Consider the following 16,222-nt stretch of genomic DNA (forward strand, 5'->3'; position numbering starts at 1 on the left):
AAAAATCTTCTCAGGAAATATCATAAGCAGTTTTGGAGTGGTTTGCTTTTGGTTTGGTTTTGTTTTTTCCTAAATCAACCCAAGTGTATCCCGCTGAAGATAGATCATTTCCACTTGGGTTAGGGGAGTTATAGGTCCCAGGGAGTAGACATGGTGCCTGCACTAAAGAAAACAACCACTGAAGTTGGCACTAAATTGCTCCTTTGGTATGATTTCATCTGAAAGGGTAGGGATTTAGTAAATCAATGAAGATCTCATCCCAGACTCTTACAAGGTGAGGATGATGTCTGGCTAAAATGTTCAGGCTGATGAATGAGGAAGTGAAAGGGAGCTGACAGACACAGGGCAGGTAGTTCTAAATCCTCACATAGGGGAGATTTTCTTCTGGAAAATCTATTTGATCTGACTTTACTCTTTTTAAGCATGAATTCTGAATGTTTCAGGAATCTTTATTGGAAATGCCTAGATTAGAGATGTGTGTATTTGGCATAAAGGAGAATAGCAACGGAGAACAGCATCCATGACCCCAGAATCTCAATTGAGCTACTTGATGTTTTCCTTCACTTAGTAGGGTAATAGAAATCACAATACAAACAGTTAAAATTAGATTGCCAGGGCTTCCCTGGTGGTGCAGTGGTTAAGAATCCACCTGCCAATGCAGGAGACATGGGTTCGAGCCCTGGTCCGGGAAGATCCCACATGCCATGGAGCACCTAAGCCCGTGCGCCACAACTACTGAGCCCGCGTGCCACAACTACTGAAGCCTGTGCGCCTAGAACCCAGGCTCCACAACAAGAGAAGCCTCCGCAATGAGAAGCCCGCGCACCGCAATGAAGAGTAGCTCCTGCTCGCTGCAACTAGAGAAAAGCCTGCGTGCGGCAACAAAGACCCAATGCAGCCAAACATTAATTAATTAATTAATTAATTTTAAAAAAATTAGATTGCCAGGGCTCAAATCCTAACTCTGCTTCTTAGCTAGCTATGGGGCCTAAATCTCAGTTTCCTGAACTGTCATACAGAGATAACAGTCATAGATCAGTAAGTATTAAATGAGATAATGCAAAGCATTTAGAACAGTGCTATTGTTATCACCATTATTATTGTAGTTATTACTGTTATTTATATCCGTTAAGAATTTGGCTGCTAGGAACAGAAGTGCCAAAAAGAGAACAAATTAAAGGTTTTCTTACTGTGAAACAAGAAGTGAGGAGGCAGGCCATGATAGGCTTTGGTTTAGCCGCTCAACAATCCAGGCCCAAGATCTCTGCAGTAATCTTGGCCTTTCCCTTGTGACTGCCCCTTAGTTCCAAGGTGGCTACTCTGTCTCTAACATCATGTGCTCATTCCAGGCAGAAAGAACTGAAGGGCAGAGGGCAACAGGATACTACCAGCTGAGTGCCTGCTTTTAAGGAGCTTTCCTATAAGCCCTACCCAACAACTTCTGCATATGTGACATTAGTGAGAAATGAATCACCATCCTCCCCTCCCCGCCCCTCACCTGTAACAGAGGCTATGCACTTCGTTAGGCGCCAACAAAATCAAAATCCTCTTATAAAGGAGAAAGGGAGAATGAGTATTGGGTGGGCACTGGCAGTCTCTACCGCATTATTTTCAATGTTGTTGTTATTGCTGCCATCCCTGCTATATCTTGAAACACTGTCATCTTTCTCTGCTGTAAATTTCCCAGTGACAGGATCCATGGAAAATCTCTCTCTTTGTTTTAAAACACTTCTTCAGCCTGTCAATATTATTCTTGAAAATAGCACCAGAGGAATATGCCAATAGTAAGTCACCTATATTTTAATTGATTGGGTTCTGTTTCAGTCTTTGACATCACTGTTCTGTTCTAAGTAGTTTGAGAGAATATGAAACATTAAATAAAATAAATTATCTAGATTTTTGATAGGACCAAGACAGGGTTATACCATTCAAAATAAGGCTTAGAAACTAAGATCCAAGCTACTCTAAATGAAATCTTTAAACTGATAAGGCTTTAAATAATTCATTGTTTTATACTATTCTAGAAACTTAAAGAACTTTTGGAGTATTTACGGCCACTGATATTCTTGTTTGAAAATAAATTAATTCATGATATTTTGCCTGAAGCGTGTCTCTGTCATAATTGCCTCTTTCTAGAAGCCTATTTACTCTTCTTTGATAGGAATATAGTCACTCATTTCTTACCCTCCTGAAATCCTCTTCAGTTCTCTACTGCCCTAAATTGTTCATTGCAAACCAGCCATGGTCTTTGCTGGCCTAGGGACAGAGTTCTTTCCATTCTGTTCATGAATATCAGTGTTTATTGTTATATCAGCGTGATTGGCAGAAGCCAGTGATGGAGATTGTGCAAGAAGCTTCTTTTTCTTTTTTAATGTATTTTATTGAAGTATAGTTGATTTATAATGTGTCAATTTCTGCTGTACAGCAAAGTGATTCAGTCATATATACATTCTTTTTCATATTCTTTTCCATTATGGTTTATCACAGCATACTGAATATAGGTCCCTGTGCTATACAGTAGGACCTTGTTTATCCATTCTATATGTAATAGTTTGCATCTGCTCATCCCAAACTCCTATACCCTCACTCCCTCCTTGGCAACCACAAGTTTGTTCTCTATGTCTGTGAGTCTGTGTCTGTTTCATAGATAAGTTCATTTGTGTCGTATTTTAGATTCCACGTATCAGTGATATCATATGGTATCTGTCTTTCTCATTCTGATTTATTTCACTTAGTATGATAATCTCTAGGTCCATTCATGTTGCCGCAAATGGCATTATTTCGTTCTTTTTTATGGTTGAGTAGTATTCCATTGTATATATGTCCCACATCTTCTTTATCCATTCATCTGATGATGGATATTTAGGTTGTTTCCACATCTTATTCACTATTGTGAATAGTGCTGCTGTGAACATAGGGGTGCATGTATCTTTTTTTTTTTTTTACAAGGGGACTTCTTTAAAAAATTTATTTATTTATTTTTGGCTGCACTGGGTCTTCATTGCTGTGTGCTTGCTTCTCATTGCAGTAGCTTCTCTTGTTGTGGAGCACGGGCTCTAGGTGCGCGGGCTTCAGTAGTTGTGGCACGCAGGCTCAGTAGTTGTGGCTTGCAGGCTCTAGAGCACAGCCTCAGTAGTTGTGGCGCACGAGCTTAGTTGCTCCGTGGCATGTGGGATCTTCCTGGGCCAGGGATCGAACCTGTGTCTCCTACATTGGCAGGCAGATTCTTAACCACTGTGCCACCAGGGAAGTCCCCATGTATCTTTTTGAATTATAGTTTTGTCCAGATATATGCCCAGGAGTAGGATTGCTGGATCATATGGCAATTCTGTTTTTAGTTTTTTGAGGAACTTCCATACTGTTTTCCATAGTGGCTGCACCAATTTACATTCCCACCAACAGTGTAGGAAGGTTCCCTTTTCTCCACACCCTCTCCAGCATTTGTTATTTGTAGACTTTTTAACGATGGCCATTCTGACCAGTGTGAGGTGGTACCTCACTGTAGTTTTGATTTGCATTTCTCTAGTAATTAGTGATGTTGAACATCTTTTCATATGCCTGTTGGCCATCTGTATGTCTTCTTTGGGGAAATGTCCATTTAGGTAAGAAGTTTCTTTTTTATCTATAGCCGACTTTGAGAAAGAGTGGGTGATGAGGGTGTGATAAAGAAGAGAAATAGAGAACACAATACAGATATTTAATTATCAAGACTTTATGGACTACTGTATATGAAGAATTCTGACATATACAAAAGAAGTAAAAGGAGCATCCCTTGCCCTGAAGCATAAAATCCCTTGCGCTGAAAGAATAAAAGAAAGGACATTTGAAGTGGTAAAGTCCTTTCTTTGTCCCTGGGCATCAGAAAAGGAAGAATGACTGGAGCCAAAAGCATGCTGGTTTTAGGGGGCTGTAATGTTGGGCTTTATGAAAGCCAAGCCAGGAAGGTTTGACATAATACAGTGGGAAACAGGGAGCCAGTGGAGGTTTTGAGCTGGGGAAGGTGTGTGAGATTCAGAGGTTGCTTTGGGCAATGACAGTGGTGGTGGCTGGAGCACAGGTGGAGATGGGAGCCTCCCTGTCTTAGAATTAGCTGGCAACTCATCTCTTTCTTCGCATGCAGTTGTCTTCCAGGCTGTTATCTCCCTACCAGGAGCACTGGCCATCTCGGTTCAGGGCCATTGTCTCAATTCATCTTTCCCAGGAACTGTGCAACAAGCTCTTTAAATACATAATAAGAAGGTTGAAATTTCACTGGAATATATTTAGCCCAGAATAACTTTTTTGTTAGTAACAGTGAGGAAAGTTTTATAGAAAAATATGGCAATTGCCTTTTATAACATTGTTATCAAAGATTAAAAATATTCCTTCCACATCTCCAATTTGCTCTTCAAAAGATATTATTAACATATGATTCTAGCCATTTTGACCCTTTAAATCTTTGGATGTAAGGAGGTCTTTTTTTCTTTAATCTTAAATTATCTCAACATTTGCCCTCTCTAGTTCTTTCTGGATTTAGTGGAAAAGTCCATCCCAACTATTCCCCTCATTAGCTAATTGTATATTCTGATTATATATTCTATCTGCTTTGATCTAATTTAAGAGCTTTTTAAACTTTTCTAACATGTCTTTATAAAAGTGATGCCATATCTTCTAAATAACTTGAGTTGCTATTTTCTAATTTAATCATTTTCCTCTTGGAGCTTTTCAAAGTGAAATGTGTGTGAAGTATAGCAACAAGAACTTCCCAAGAAACGAATACCTGTGGGTTTTTTGTTTTTTGTTTTTTTAAAGGTACTGTACTTCCTTGGGTTTTAACTTCCAGTATCCTTTATGAGGTCAGTCTGCAAAGATGGCCTCCCAGACAGCATTTGCCCCTTGGGCCCAAGTCTTTAGGGGACCATCAGGACACACTCCAAGATCCCTTTCCCAAGTCACCGTTTATTGTTATAGAACTCACTCTGTGAGGCTACTTTGATTTCTTTCTCATGAATATCCAAGATGAGCCTGTTGAAGTTCAGTCTCCTTTTTTTTGCCCATATTCTCCATTTCATCGTGTGAGGCCTTACCCATCTCTTGGGCACATTATTCATGTTGAGAGCCTCCAGTGTACTAGGAAAAGCCAAGTTAACTGGGAGATTTCATTCTTTCCTTCAGATCACTTGTGGCAGTATCAGATGGGCTTGGTTCCAGCTCTGATTTCTAGGGCGCCTACTTTTACTAACTGTCTAGGGTAGTGGTTTGCAACCCCCATGAACATCAGAAGTATCTGTGGAGCTATTTGAAGTGCATATATCCTGGACCTACCCAAGACCTAATGAATCATACTCTCTGGGAATGGGGTCCAAGCATCCGTTTGTTGTTTTTTAGAGATCTAAAGGGTGATTCTGATCTACAGCCAGATGGAGAATCACTCCTTCTCCAATTGATCATCATGTTTACATTTCCTTTTCTTACTTGAAGACATTTTTTAAGTTTTAAGGACAGAATATGTTCCCTATCAAAAACCTTTTTTTCTGTAGGGGGGTCAGCAAAAATGAATTTCGAACATGAAATGACAAGTTCACCTGAGTTTTCTCCCCTTCTTGACTGATATTCCCAGGTGAGCCTCTTAGCTTCACCGTAAACTGACTTGCAGCAAAGCCCATCCTGAGCTGCGAATTTATAAATCCACTAATCAACGTATATACACATTCATCCCAATGAGGTAGATCTTATTGTTCTCAATTTTTAGATTTAGGAATGAAACAGGAGGGAAGGGGGCAGGGCACAACCTTTAGAAGAATGACATAGCCCAAGGACACGACAAACTGATTAGAACCAAATAGGTCCAAGATGGCAGATGAGTCAATGACTTCCACTAGACCTTGACCCTCAGTATACTCTCATTGTAACACATCAGCAGATCCAAGGCTGACCTTTAAGGTCAAAAAGTGGGTGGTGGCCCAATTCCTGGAAATCCCCGCCCCTTCCTAAAATAGCTGGAATACTTCTCCCACTCATTAGCCTATGAAATTACCCAGCCCTATAAAAACTGACAACCCCGTACCCTGGTGCCTTTCTCACCTTCTGACATGACCCACACTCTGTCTGTGGAGTGTGTTTCTCTCTAAATAAATCCACTTCTTTACCTATCACTTTATCTCTCACTGAATTATTTCTGTGACAAGACGTCAAGAACCTGAGCTTCATTAAGTCCTGAGACCAGGTGTGTTATCTCAGTTAAAAGACTGTGGATTCAAGTCCCAATCTGAGGTCCACGGTTTCAGGAACAGCCTGAGAGAGTTTACATGACTTGCCTAACAGCACGAGGAAATAGTGACTAGAATCAAACAAAGTTCTTCCAAGTCCAAATTCAGTACTCTTTCACTATACTAGGCTGTTTTTTCTACTGATTAATATTATCATTTTATTTTGAAATAATTTTAGACTTATTTTTAAAAACTGCAAAAAAATAACAATTCAAGGAACGTCTCTAAACCATTTACCCACATTCCCCAGATGTTAACGCTTTACCACGTTAATCATTCTCTTTTCTCTCCTTGTGTATGTGTGCATTATTTATTACATATATGTATATATATTTGACAGTAAATTACAGTTATGATTCCCTTTTATCTCTCAATACTTCAGTGTATATTTCCTAAAACACAGATATTCTCTTCCTTCCCCACAGAATAATGATTAGAAATCAGGAAATTAATACAGCACTATACTATGTACAGACATTCAAATCTTACCAGTTTCACTCACAAATGTCTTGTAGCACAAGAAAAAAAAATGTTTCTGCTCTAGGATCCATTCAGGGATTACATGTTGTGTTTGGTTCTGAGTCTCTTTACTGTCTTTGTTTGCAAAGGTCCTCAGTCTGCCTTTGTCATTCATGGCCTGGTTAATTATGTAGGCTGTCCCCTAGTAAGCTGGAATTGCCCTGGCAGTTTTGGCTCTCAGAGCCGGATGGAATTGCTCAGAAACCCATGGCTTCACTGACATACAGCAGGACAGACCACAGCATTGTGAGGATATGGGAGAACTGATAATGATAATTACTTTGTAATATTTACTATATGCTGGGCACTGTTTTAAATGCTTTCCGTATATTAACTCATTTAATCTTTACAACAACCTTATGTAATCAGTATTATTATATTAGAGATGTGCAATATGAGAAACCAAGAAGTTATGACTTCCTCAAGGTCAGCCAGCCAGGAAATGGCAAGGCCAGGAGTCAAACCCGTCCCCACCGCAGCCAGGCTCCATCTTTACCTTGAGCTCTTCACCAGCGTGAGCAAAGCCTGAGGCACTCAACTGAATCACGCGTCCTCAGGCAAGCTGCTAGCTCTAACCTCAGTCTCATCAACTGAAAAATGGGACTAATACATCTGTTTCAGTTCTAAGGATGACACAAGATAATTTATGAAAGCATTTGATATATAACAAGGACTCCACTTTTTAAGAGTAAGTAAAATTTTAAATGTAAACTTTGAAAAATTATCCGTGGCTCTCATATGGTGACCCTCAGAGAGTACTTTTTTAATCATTGAGGGTAGGGAGAAGGGAACAAAAGTTCCCTATTCACACTTTTAGGTTTTTTGAGGGCCTGGGGAGGGACTAGCTGCAACCAGAACCACCTTCAGGGCAGAAGAGGCCAGATAAGAATGAGTCACAAAACACAATTTTAGAATGAATTTCTAGAAAGGACTCCTGTTAGATATATTAGAAAAAATGGTATATATTTCCTATAGAGAGAAAGGTCAGCACCACTCTATTCTGGGCTGAGGTGTATTTTCCTTCTAGCTTTAAAAAGACAGTTGCTCTCATTAGTGGGTGGCAGCAGAAGAATCAAGAGATCTTTATAAGAAAACTGAGAATATTGGGTTTACAGAATTACTGAAATGTCTAGTCATTTCAATGTGAAATTTTCATTGTCTTAAAAGACTTCTGGTGTATAGCAAAGTGAATCAGTTATACGTATATCCATTCTTTTTTAGATTCTTTTCCCATATAGGTTATTACAGAATATTGAGTAGAGTTCCCTGTGCTATACAGGAGGTCCTTATTAGTTCTGTTTTTATTTTTTTAATTTTTTAAATTAATTTTTATTTCAGTATAGTTGATTTATAATGTTAGTTTCAGGTGTACAGCAAAGTGAATCAATTATACATATACATATATCCACTCATTTTTAAGACTATTTTCCCATATGGGTAATTACAGGGTATTGAATAGAGTTCCCTGTGCTATACAGTAGGTCCTTATTAGGTATCTTCTTTTTTTTTTTTTTTTTTTTTTTGCAGTACGCGGGCCTCTCACTGTTGTGGCCTCTCCCGTTGCGGAGCACAGGCTCCGGACGCGCAGGCTCAGCGGCCATGACTCACAGGCCCAGCCGCTCCGCGGCATGTGGGACCTTCCTAGACCGTGGCACGAACCCGTGTCCCCTGCATCGGCAGGCGGACTCTCAACCACTGTGCCACCAGGGAAGCCCTAGTTATCTCTTTTATATACACCTGAAACTAACACAACATTGTAAATCAACTATACTCCAATTTAAAAAAACAAAAAAGACTTCAAATATGGCCTCCGAACCCATGGAGAAGATAAACATATGAAGGAGATAACTACAGTAGGTTCAACTTTATTATTAATATTTTGTAGCCTATAAATAGATTTGAGGGGGTACCTCTGCAGCCCAAGGACGTTCTGGGCTCTGTAGCTGAGACAGTAAGCAGGAACAGATTTTTCATCTCTTTTTTTTTTTTTTTTTTTATATCAAGGCGAGGATGTTTCCTCTGAGACCTTATGTCTGGAGAACAGAGGTCCTTTACCCACAACCTTTTTCCTCACAACTGTTTACTTCTGAACTCCATTATCTGGAGAGCTGAAAACAAGTGGTGACTTGTAGGGAGAAGACAAAGAGGGAGAGAGGGAGCGTGGGAAGAGTTCAGAAAGGATTCCAGCTCACATGTTAAAGGCCTGCTGGTAGCCTCCTCCAACCATCCCCACAGCAGAGGCCCTGTCCCCCTCACCCCTGCCCCAAGGCTTCGGCCTGCCCTCCTGGGCCTCTGTTTCCCTCCTAGCAAGTCTGGCGGCTCCCATCTTCCATAGCCAGCCTCACCTTGCACCTTCCCCAACCCGCCACCTCTCACCATGGATCTGTTCATTGCTTATTTTACAAGCAGCCTTTTCAACCACATTTTCCACTCACCCGATAGGAAAACCAGGCCAAAGTAGCCCTAGCACAGAGGCCCATGGCTGTAAGCAGAACTGTTACAGAATGGAAATGTAGGGCCCTTGGTTCAAGAATTATTAAGAATTTCAAGAGAGAGACAGTGGAACACTAAACCAGGCATAGGCCCTTCTAAGCATGTGGCCCTGTGTGTCAGCACAGGTTACACATCCATGAAGCCAGCCTTGGCTATAAGGGCCCCAAGTGAGTAGAAAGTTGTTTCCTTTCTGAATAGGCTGATGTATTTAAAAATCAGTATATTATTGGAACACTAACAAAACTGTACTGAAAATCTATCTAGTATAATGGCACAGGTACATATATTTTAGTTTGGTGCTGAACTCCACGACAGTAGGATGGATAAATTCTGTAAATGTTCGAGCACATCTATACTCTGATTTCAAAGGAGAAAAAAAAGAAAAAAGAAAGCTCCACAGGCATTTTTGTTGCTCAGCTCACGTTAAGAACCACTGGAAAACAGACACCTGCACTCTACCTCCAAAGTGTCTGATTCAGCTATCTGTGGCGGAGCCCAGGCATCAGGAGCAGTAAGCTACACTAGAGACTCTGATACAAAGCCAGAGTTAATAAAACACGCAAGGAGATTTCACGCTTGCTGCATATACTAGAAGTTCCTCTGGGGGAGTGGTGGACAGGGAATCACTAGCCTTGAGACCCGTTTTTGTTATGCACCGTACTCAGGGCAAAGACGAGACATTCTCTGGAAGCTTTCCTTGAGTCTACACTTGAAGCAATTACAGAAAATGTACATTTATTTGAATTACATTCTTACAGAATTGGCAATAATTTATAGATGGTCATCAGCAAAGGCAGGGGCTACTCCATGGAAGGTCACAGTGCCACTGTGGCTTAGAGTTGGAAGACACAGATTCAAGTTCCAGCCTTGCCAACTGAGCAAGTTCCTCAGCTTACTATAGAGGGAAGTCATGGACCTCTGAGTCTCAGGATCCTGCTCTGTATGGGGATAAGGGGACCAGCTTCACAGAGCTGGTGTGAAGGAGATGGTTTATATATGAAATTAGACCATACACTGTGAAGTAGTTCATAAATGTAAGCTGTTGTTCTTATTTAACAGTGATAAAGACAGAACAAATCCTCAAGTTAATCTGATTATTAAAGTATCATTGCCCATTGGCATAGCAATCGTATATTCAGCTAAAATCCGCTGCTCCTTCCTCTATGTCACTTCCAACTCATCCTAAGGACTCAAATGTTAACCACTTTATGAAACATTTTGTGTTCCCACTAGCAGTTAATTATTCCCACTCATACCTTAGCACACGATAGTGATTTTATTTGATTACACGGGTTTTCCTCTTTTCAGTCTATAAGCTGAGGACCAGGTCTCACCCATCACTGAATTATCATGAATGGGATGTGCTCCATGTTGAATGAATGATTGACAGAGGAGGGAAAGAATGAATTAAGTATAGGTGAGAGTAGTTTAGGGCATTTAAGACATTTAGAAGCGTGAAGGCAAAATTTTCATAAGAACAGGGATCTTGTATGCCTGAACCCTTCCCTCCCCCACTTATAGTCGGTGCTGGGCACATAGTAGGTAGCTTGGAAGACATTTGCAAGTCAAAGAAAAGGAGAAAGGCCAGCTCTAGGCACAGGTTTCCGTCAGCATGGACTTCTCGTGCCATGTTTCACTTTTGGTAGTACAATCCCAAAGTGTCTGTTAACCTTATTCTGTTCCCTTGCCCCCCAGAGGTTCCAGTGCTGAATTATCCGCACCTCCCCAATACCTGATCCTCACCCACTAGTCATTTTAGAACCCCCGTTCCTATGTAAAGGAATAGACCCTATATCCCATTGCTATAGGACTGTTCCATGCTCCTCCAGTACTTGCTAATTTAGTGACCATAAATCCCTGTAACAAGTTATGGGCACTAAAGGGCCACCTTACAGAGGAGTGAATACTGAGTATATCAGACATTGTGGATAACTGAATAGGTGGGTTTCAAATCACTCAGTGTCTCCTCCTACCTGGCCTGTATGGGACAAGCACTAGAGGAAGAAGGTGAGCATTTCCTTGGAAAAGGTAGTGCTTTACAGACTGCTTGTAAGGGTGCCGATTTTATGAAATCCCAGTTTTTTAAAAGTTTTGTGATAAAGCCAGCTGGAGATAGTAAGTCACAGTTTTATTACAATGTGGGCCTTTTCTTAGGGTGTGGGATTCATTTGTGGCTAAATAAAATAGCTGGGTTCTGTAGTCAATAAAAATCAGTACCTTCATGAGGTACTTAACCTCTCAGAACAGACCAATGCTGACAGTCTCTGGGAGAAAAATAGAGAATTAAAATATGAACCAAGATATCTGCCTTGGTCCGATCTCTCTGTTTCACGTTGGGTAGGCTATAGGTGCTGGTGATTGCAGGCGTCAGTTGGGAGAATAACAGGTTTATCTCTCTCTTTCCTGTTCATCTTTTCCAGTGCAGAGCCTAGAAATGGCGGATAACATGTCTGGCTAATGCTAGTTTCCTCTTGAAGAAGAAAAGACAGAGTCACATTTTCTCTGAATCTGAAACCAAGATCACTTTATTCACTTGATTACAGCTGTTCTTAAATGCTCCTTGGATAGTTTCCCTCTGTATTATGTTTCCCTCTGTCCTTAGTCATGGATTTTCGAAGTAACCTCACTTAGTTCTCCTCCATGGGCCAAATAAATATATACTGATATTGAAGTGTTACTAATCCTTTAAAATGCCAGGAGTTTGAGCTTTCATTGGACTTTGAAAGATTTTAATAACTAGATTTTCGTCTCTGATCACTGATAATGTTTTTAATTTGGAGTTGGAGCAGTTCCCTCTGGTAATGCATGCAGCTTGAGCAGACAGGGCATGCTATTGTTCTAAAACAGCTCAGATTAGATTTTGCCCAAACAGGTACAGAACCGAAAACCTTGGCTTCCGTTAATGCTGTATTTTGGGGCAAAGGTTCCTAAAGTCTACTTGGCCTTTATTACCTTCATGAGTTTTACCATATCTGAGTACCACCTGAAATCGTATTTACTATTTTTCTTTAAATTCATTCGCTGTGATACTTGAATAAGTTTATTTTCCATCATGGAAATATTTATTTAGCCTAAGTGGGAAACTAGTATTACTTGTCCTTAATTGAAGGTAATAAATACAATGAAAAGAAAAGTTATTAAATTCTGGCTAGATACTATTGCTTGCAAAAGGTTCTGAGCCCCAGGCCTATCTCCCTTTATTTGAAAGGGTAGTAACCTGGGTTGAAGCCATACTAGCACCACATTGAAGCTCTCCTTCAGGGAATGTGATGGATTGGGAAAAAAAAAAAAAAAGAAAGAATCCTTTTTCCTCTATTTAGTAATTATTCCAATGCTTTTGATTCCAAGTGGTACTTAGCCAACGTGTGAGAAACCCTGCCTTTGAAAAACTCATTCCTTTTATATTCTGTGTGAGGAATTCAATATTTGATTGACGGGACTTGTATGAAAACCCCTTTTCAGGATGTAAGGACACCCCAAAAGTAGATGGCACTGTTCCTACACCCAAGAAACGTGTCATCTAATAATACGAGGAGAGCAAATCATGATAAGCGTGTAGCAGCAAGAGTTTCAGAAATATGCAGGTACTTCATACTAGAATGTGAGTGGCAGAGGGTCACTCGAGGGTCTTTCCGGGGCAGTTGAAGAGTACTTAGCAGACTAGGCAGCCAACGAATACGTACGGAGTCAAAAAACACTAACCAATTCCCCAGTCTCCTAGTGGAGGTATAAGCACTCGCACGGGCAGGGCATAGGTTGGCACCATCTGGAAAGGCTACAGGGAAGCAAGATTTGGACAGAATCTTGAAGGAAGGAATAGGCAGAGAGCACACACATACATACACAGGTGCCCATGCACACACATATATGCACATACACACAGTGTCTTAGAACAGAAGGTACAAGGTTCATGTGAAAGCAGGGGGTTAAGTGTGTCTGACCGAGGTTGTGACCTGAGAACAGTCTCAAAAATACAAACGACCTTCCAATTTGAATAAATACTCCCCTTTCCTCAGACGTAAAGCCATTCCTCACTTCTTGTTCATAAACATCACACGTTTAAGACTCATGTACACTGCAAAAAGTGTCGATGTTTCAGCAGAACAAACCATCTTCTGTTAAAGGAACGATACCTTCCATTTCAATGTACGTGGAGGTTGCTTTTTGAGAAACCCAGCTTTAGGTAGCTATGTGGTCCGTTTACGGATTTTTGCCGTATTTCCTCAGTTGTTAAGGAGGGCTCCTAAAATCTTTGCAGCTAAGCAGTTGTGCCATTTCTCACAGTTCCCTTTGCTGTTTTTTGTTAAATGGAGTCATTGTTTCTCCGGTATTAATTTACCATCACACGATTTGCTGTTCTAGAGATAGCAAAGTCTCAGGTAGTATTTTTAAAGAATAAACAAGAGAAGCAGATTGGCAGGGTAATAAATGTGGGGCAATAAGGTGGGAATTTAAGCTGTTACTATTTCTGAACAAGTTGTGCTGTCACAGAAATGGCCATGGGCCTCTGGGTCTGTTTCTGTAAGAGGAGAGCCCAACTGAGGAGGCATTTCAGCATTTCAGGTCCCAAAGGATTTCTCGGGACCAGCCTGAAGGCAGGAAGGATTGATGTAAGCTTTGGCTGCACAGGCTTTGTGAAAGGTTTCCATTTTCTGAAATATGATGATGCCAAGATTTTAGTTTGGGTACTTCCCACGTGGGTTAAGGGATACTAAATCTTCAGCTCCGTTATACCTGGAGAATGTTTTTCAGAAAGCTCATTTTCATCTCCTTTCACTCTAAGGCTCATTTTTAAATATACGGCTAAATATGGACTTAGGCCAAACCATGAACCAAAAAGCAAGGTATAAACCTTCTTAATTTACTGAACCTCAAACCCTACCTTTTTTTTTGGCACATGCTAATTTTTTCAGTTACACACATATATATACACATTATTTTTCGTATTCTTTTCCATTATGGTTTATCACAGGATATTGAATATAGTTCCCTCTGCTATACAGTGTTATTCTGTATGTAATAGTTTGCATCCGTTAATCCTAAACTCCCAATCCATCCCTCCCCCACCCTGCCACCCCTTGGCAACCACAAGTCTATTCTCTATGTCTGTGAGTCTGTTTGTTTTGTAGGTAAGCTCATTTATGTCCTATTTTAGATTCTACATATGTGATATGATATTTGTCTTTGACTTAACTTCACTTAGTATGATCATCTCTAGGTCCATTCATGTCGCCGCAAATGGCATTATTATGTTCTTTTTTATGGCTGAGTAATATTCCGTTTGTATATATACTACATTTTCTTTATTCATTCATCCTCGATGGACATTTAGGTTGTTTCCATGTCTTGGCTATTGTGAATAGTGCTGCTGTGAACATATGGGGGCATGTGTATTTTCAAATTACAGTTTTGTCAGGATATATGCCCAGCTGTGGGACTGCTAGATCATATGGCAACTCTATTTTTAGTTTTTTAAGGAACCTCCATACTGTTCTCCATAGTGGCTGTATCAATTTACATTTCCACCAACAGTGCAAGAGGGTTCCCTTTTCTCCACACCCTCTCCAGCACTTGTTGTTAGTAGATTTTCTGATGATTCCCATTCTAACCAGTGTGAGGTGATTCCTCATTGTAGTTTTGATTTCCATTTCTCTAATAATTAGTGATGTTGAGCAGCTTTTCATGTGCCTCTTGGCCGTCTATATGTCTTCTTTGGAGAAATGTCTGTTTAGTTCTTCTGTCCATTTTTTGATTGCTAACCTCATTTTTTTTTTTTAACTGAACTACTAACAACCATATCTCGTGAAGCGCTAGCAGGAACCAAAATTTCATGTTTTCTAAACTGAGTATCACTGCAAAATATTTCTAAACTTGAACTTTAAAACTTCGCTGATTGAGCCTCTGCCTCCAACTAACCTGGTTGTCTCACTGGGAAGGGGTGTGCACCTTGGTGTTCAGAGTCCTGACCCAGCTCTATGGCCTCTGTCAGGTAGAAAAGCCTGAACTTCCATGTGAACTGATGAAATCACGTGTTTGTCTTTCAGGTTCAGTATTTCTTCAAGATCTTGGATAACTAGCAGCTTAGAAAGTAAAGAAGTCACAGGTTGTGGTGTTTAGACAAGAGTGAATCACACATGAGGAATGTGTTCATTCTTTTATTGTCCATTGTTTTAACCTGACTGAATACAAGATCAACAAGAGCACTGTACTCCTGGCAATTATGACATATGTTAGAACATGGATTTTGCACTGCAGACAACATTTAACACCAGTCTATGGGGTACTGCATTGCTTTTTATAAAGTCCAAAATAAAGATTTATTTTCAAACAAGTGACTTTGGTTTATTTCATACATTACACTTTTTCTCGCAGAAAAAAATAAAATTGTACAACTGCATAAATATAAAATTCTTCCACCATGAAAATGGTTAAAACATTCATAAAGACACAGCACCAGCAGGTGATGCCTCCAGAGAAAGGAAAAAAGGAAAGTGAAAGAAAATGTACAAAGCAAATTAATCAGCCCCGTCACTAGCCAAAGTGACGGGCGCTCCAGATCTCATACACGGCTTCAGAACAGACTGGAGGACAGGGGAAGAGGAGTCAGGACAGCATTCAGTACAAAGCACAACACAACCCATCACCTTTGTGTGTGTTTCTGTAGTGTCACTTAAAATTTAAAGGGCAGTTCCCCCATAACAGCCCACCCCACCCCCGCAACCCAGACCCAGGAAAAATAATAATAATAATAATAAAGACCTAACAAACACCACAGGGAAAGACTATGGAGTGTGTTAAAAATGCTCATCGATGGGCCATTATCATCTTTGAAAGAGCCAAACCCAAAAAGGAAAAATAAAGTACCATGCCAGTTTTATTCCCATTGAATATTTACACCTTGGACAGCAAACTTTGCTCACGTTAAGTAGAAAACAGATACGATAAAACATGGCTTGAAAAAT

General features: G+C 40.3%; 1 protein-coding gene across 3 annotated transcripts in view; it reads left to right on the forward strand.

Moving 5' to 3' along the window:
* Positions 1-16,209, forward strand: part of NME7 (NME/NM23 family member 7) — a 258,876-nt gene extending 242,667 nt beyond the window's left edge. For all 3 annotated transcript variants that reach the window (XM_079935494.1, XM_079935492.1, XM_079935493.1), the window contains exon 12: positions 15,305-16,209. Coding sequence is in view for 2 of the 3 variants with exons in the window: in XM_079935492.1 (XP_079791618.1) it covers positions 15,305-15,337 (33 nt within the window). In the remaining variant the exon portion in view is untranslated. The remainder of the gene's footprint in view (positions 1-15,304) is intronic.
* Positions 16,210-16,222: the final 13 nt, after the last annotated feature.

Source organism: Stenella coeruleoalba, assembly GCF_951394435.1.
Source record: "Stenella coeruleoalba genome assembly, chromosome: 1".
Classification (NCBI taxonomy): Eukaryota; Metazoa; Chordata; class Mammalia; order Artiodactyla; family Delphinidae; genus Stenella; species Stenella coeruleoalba.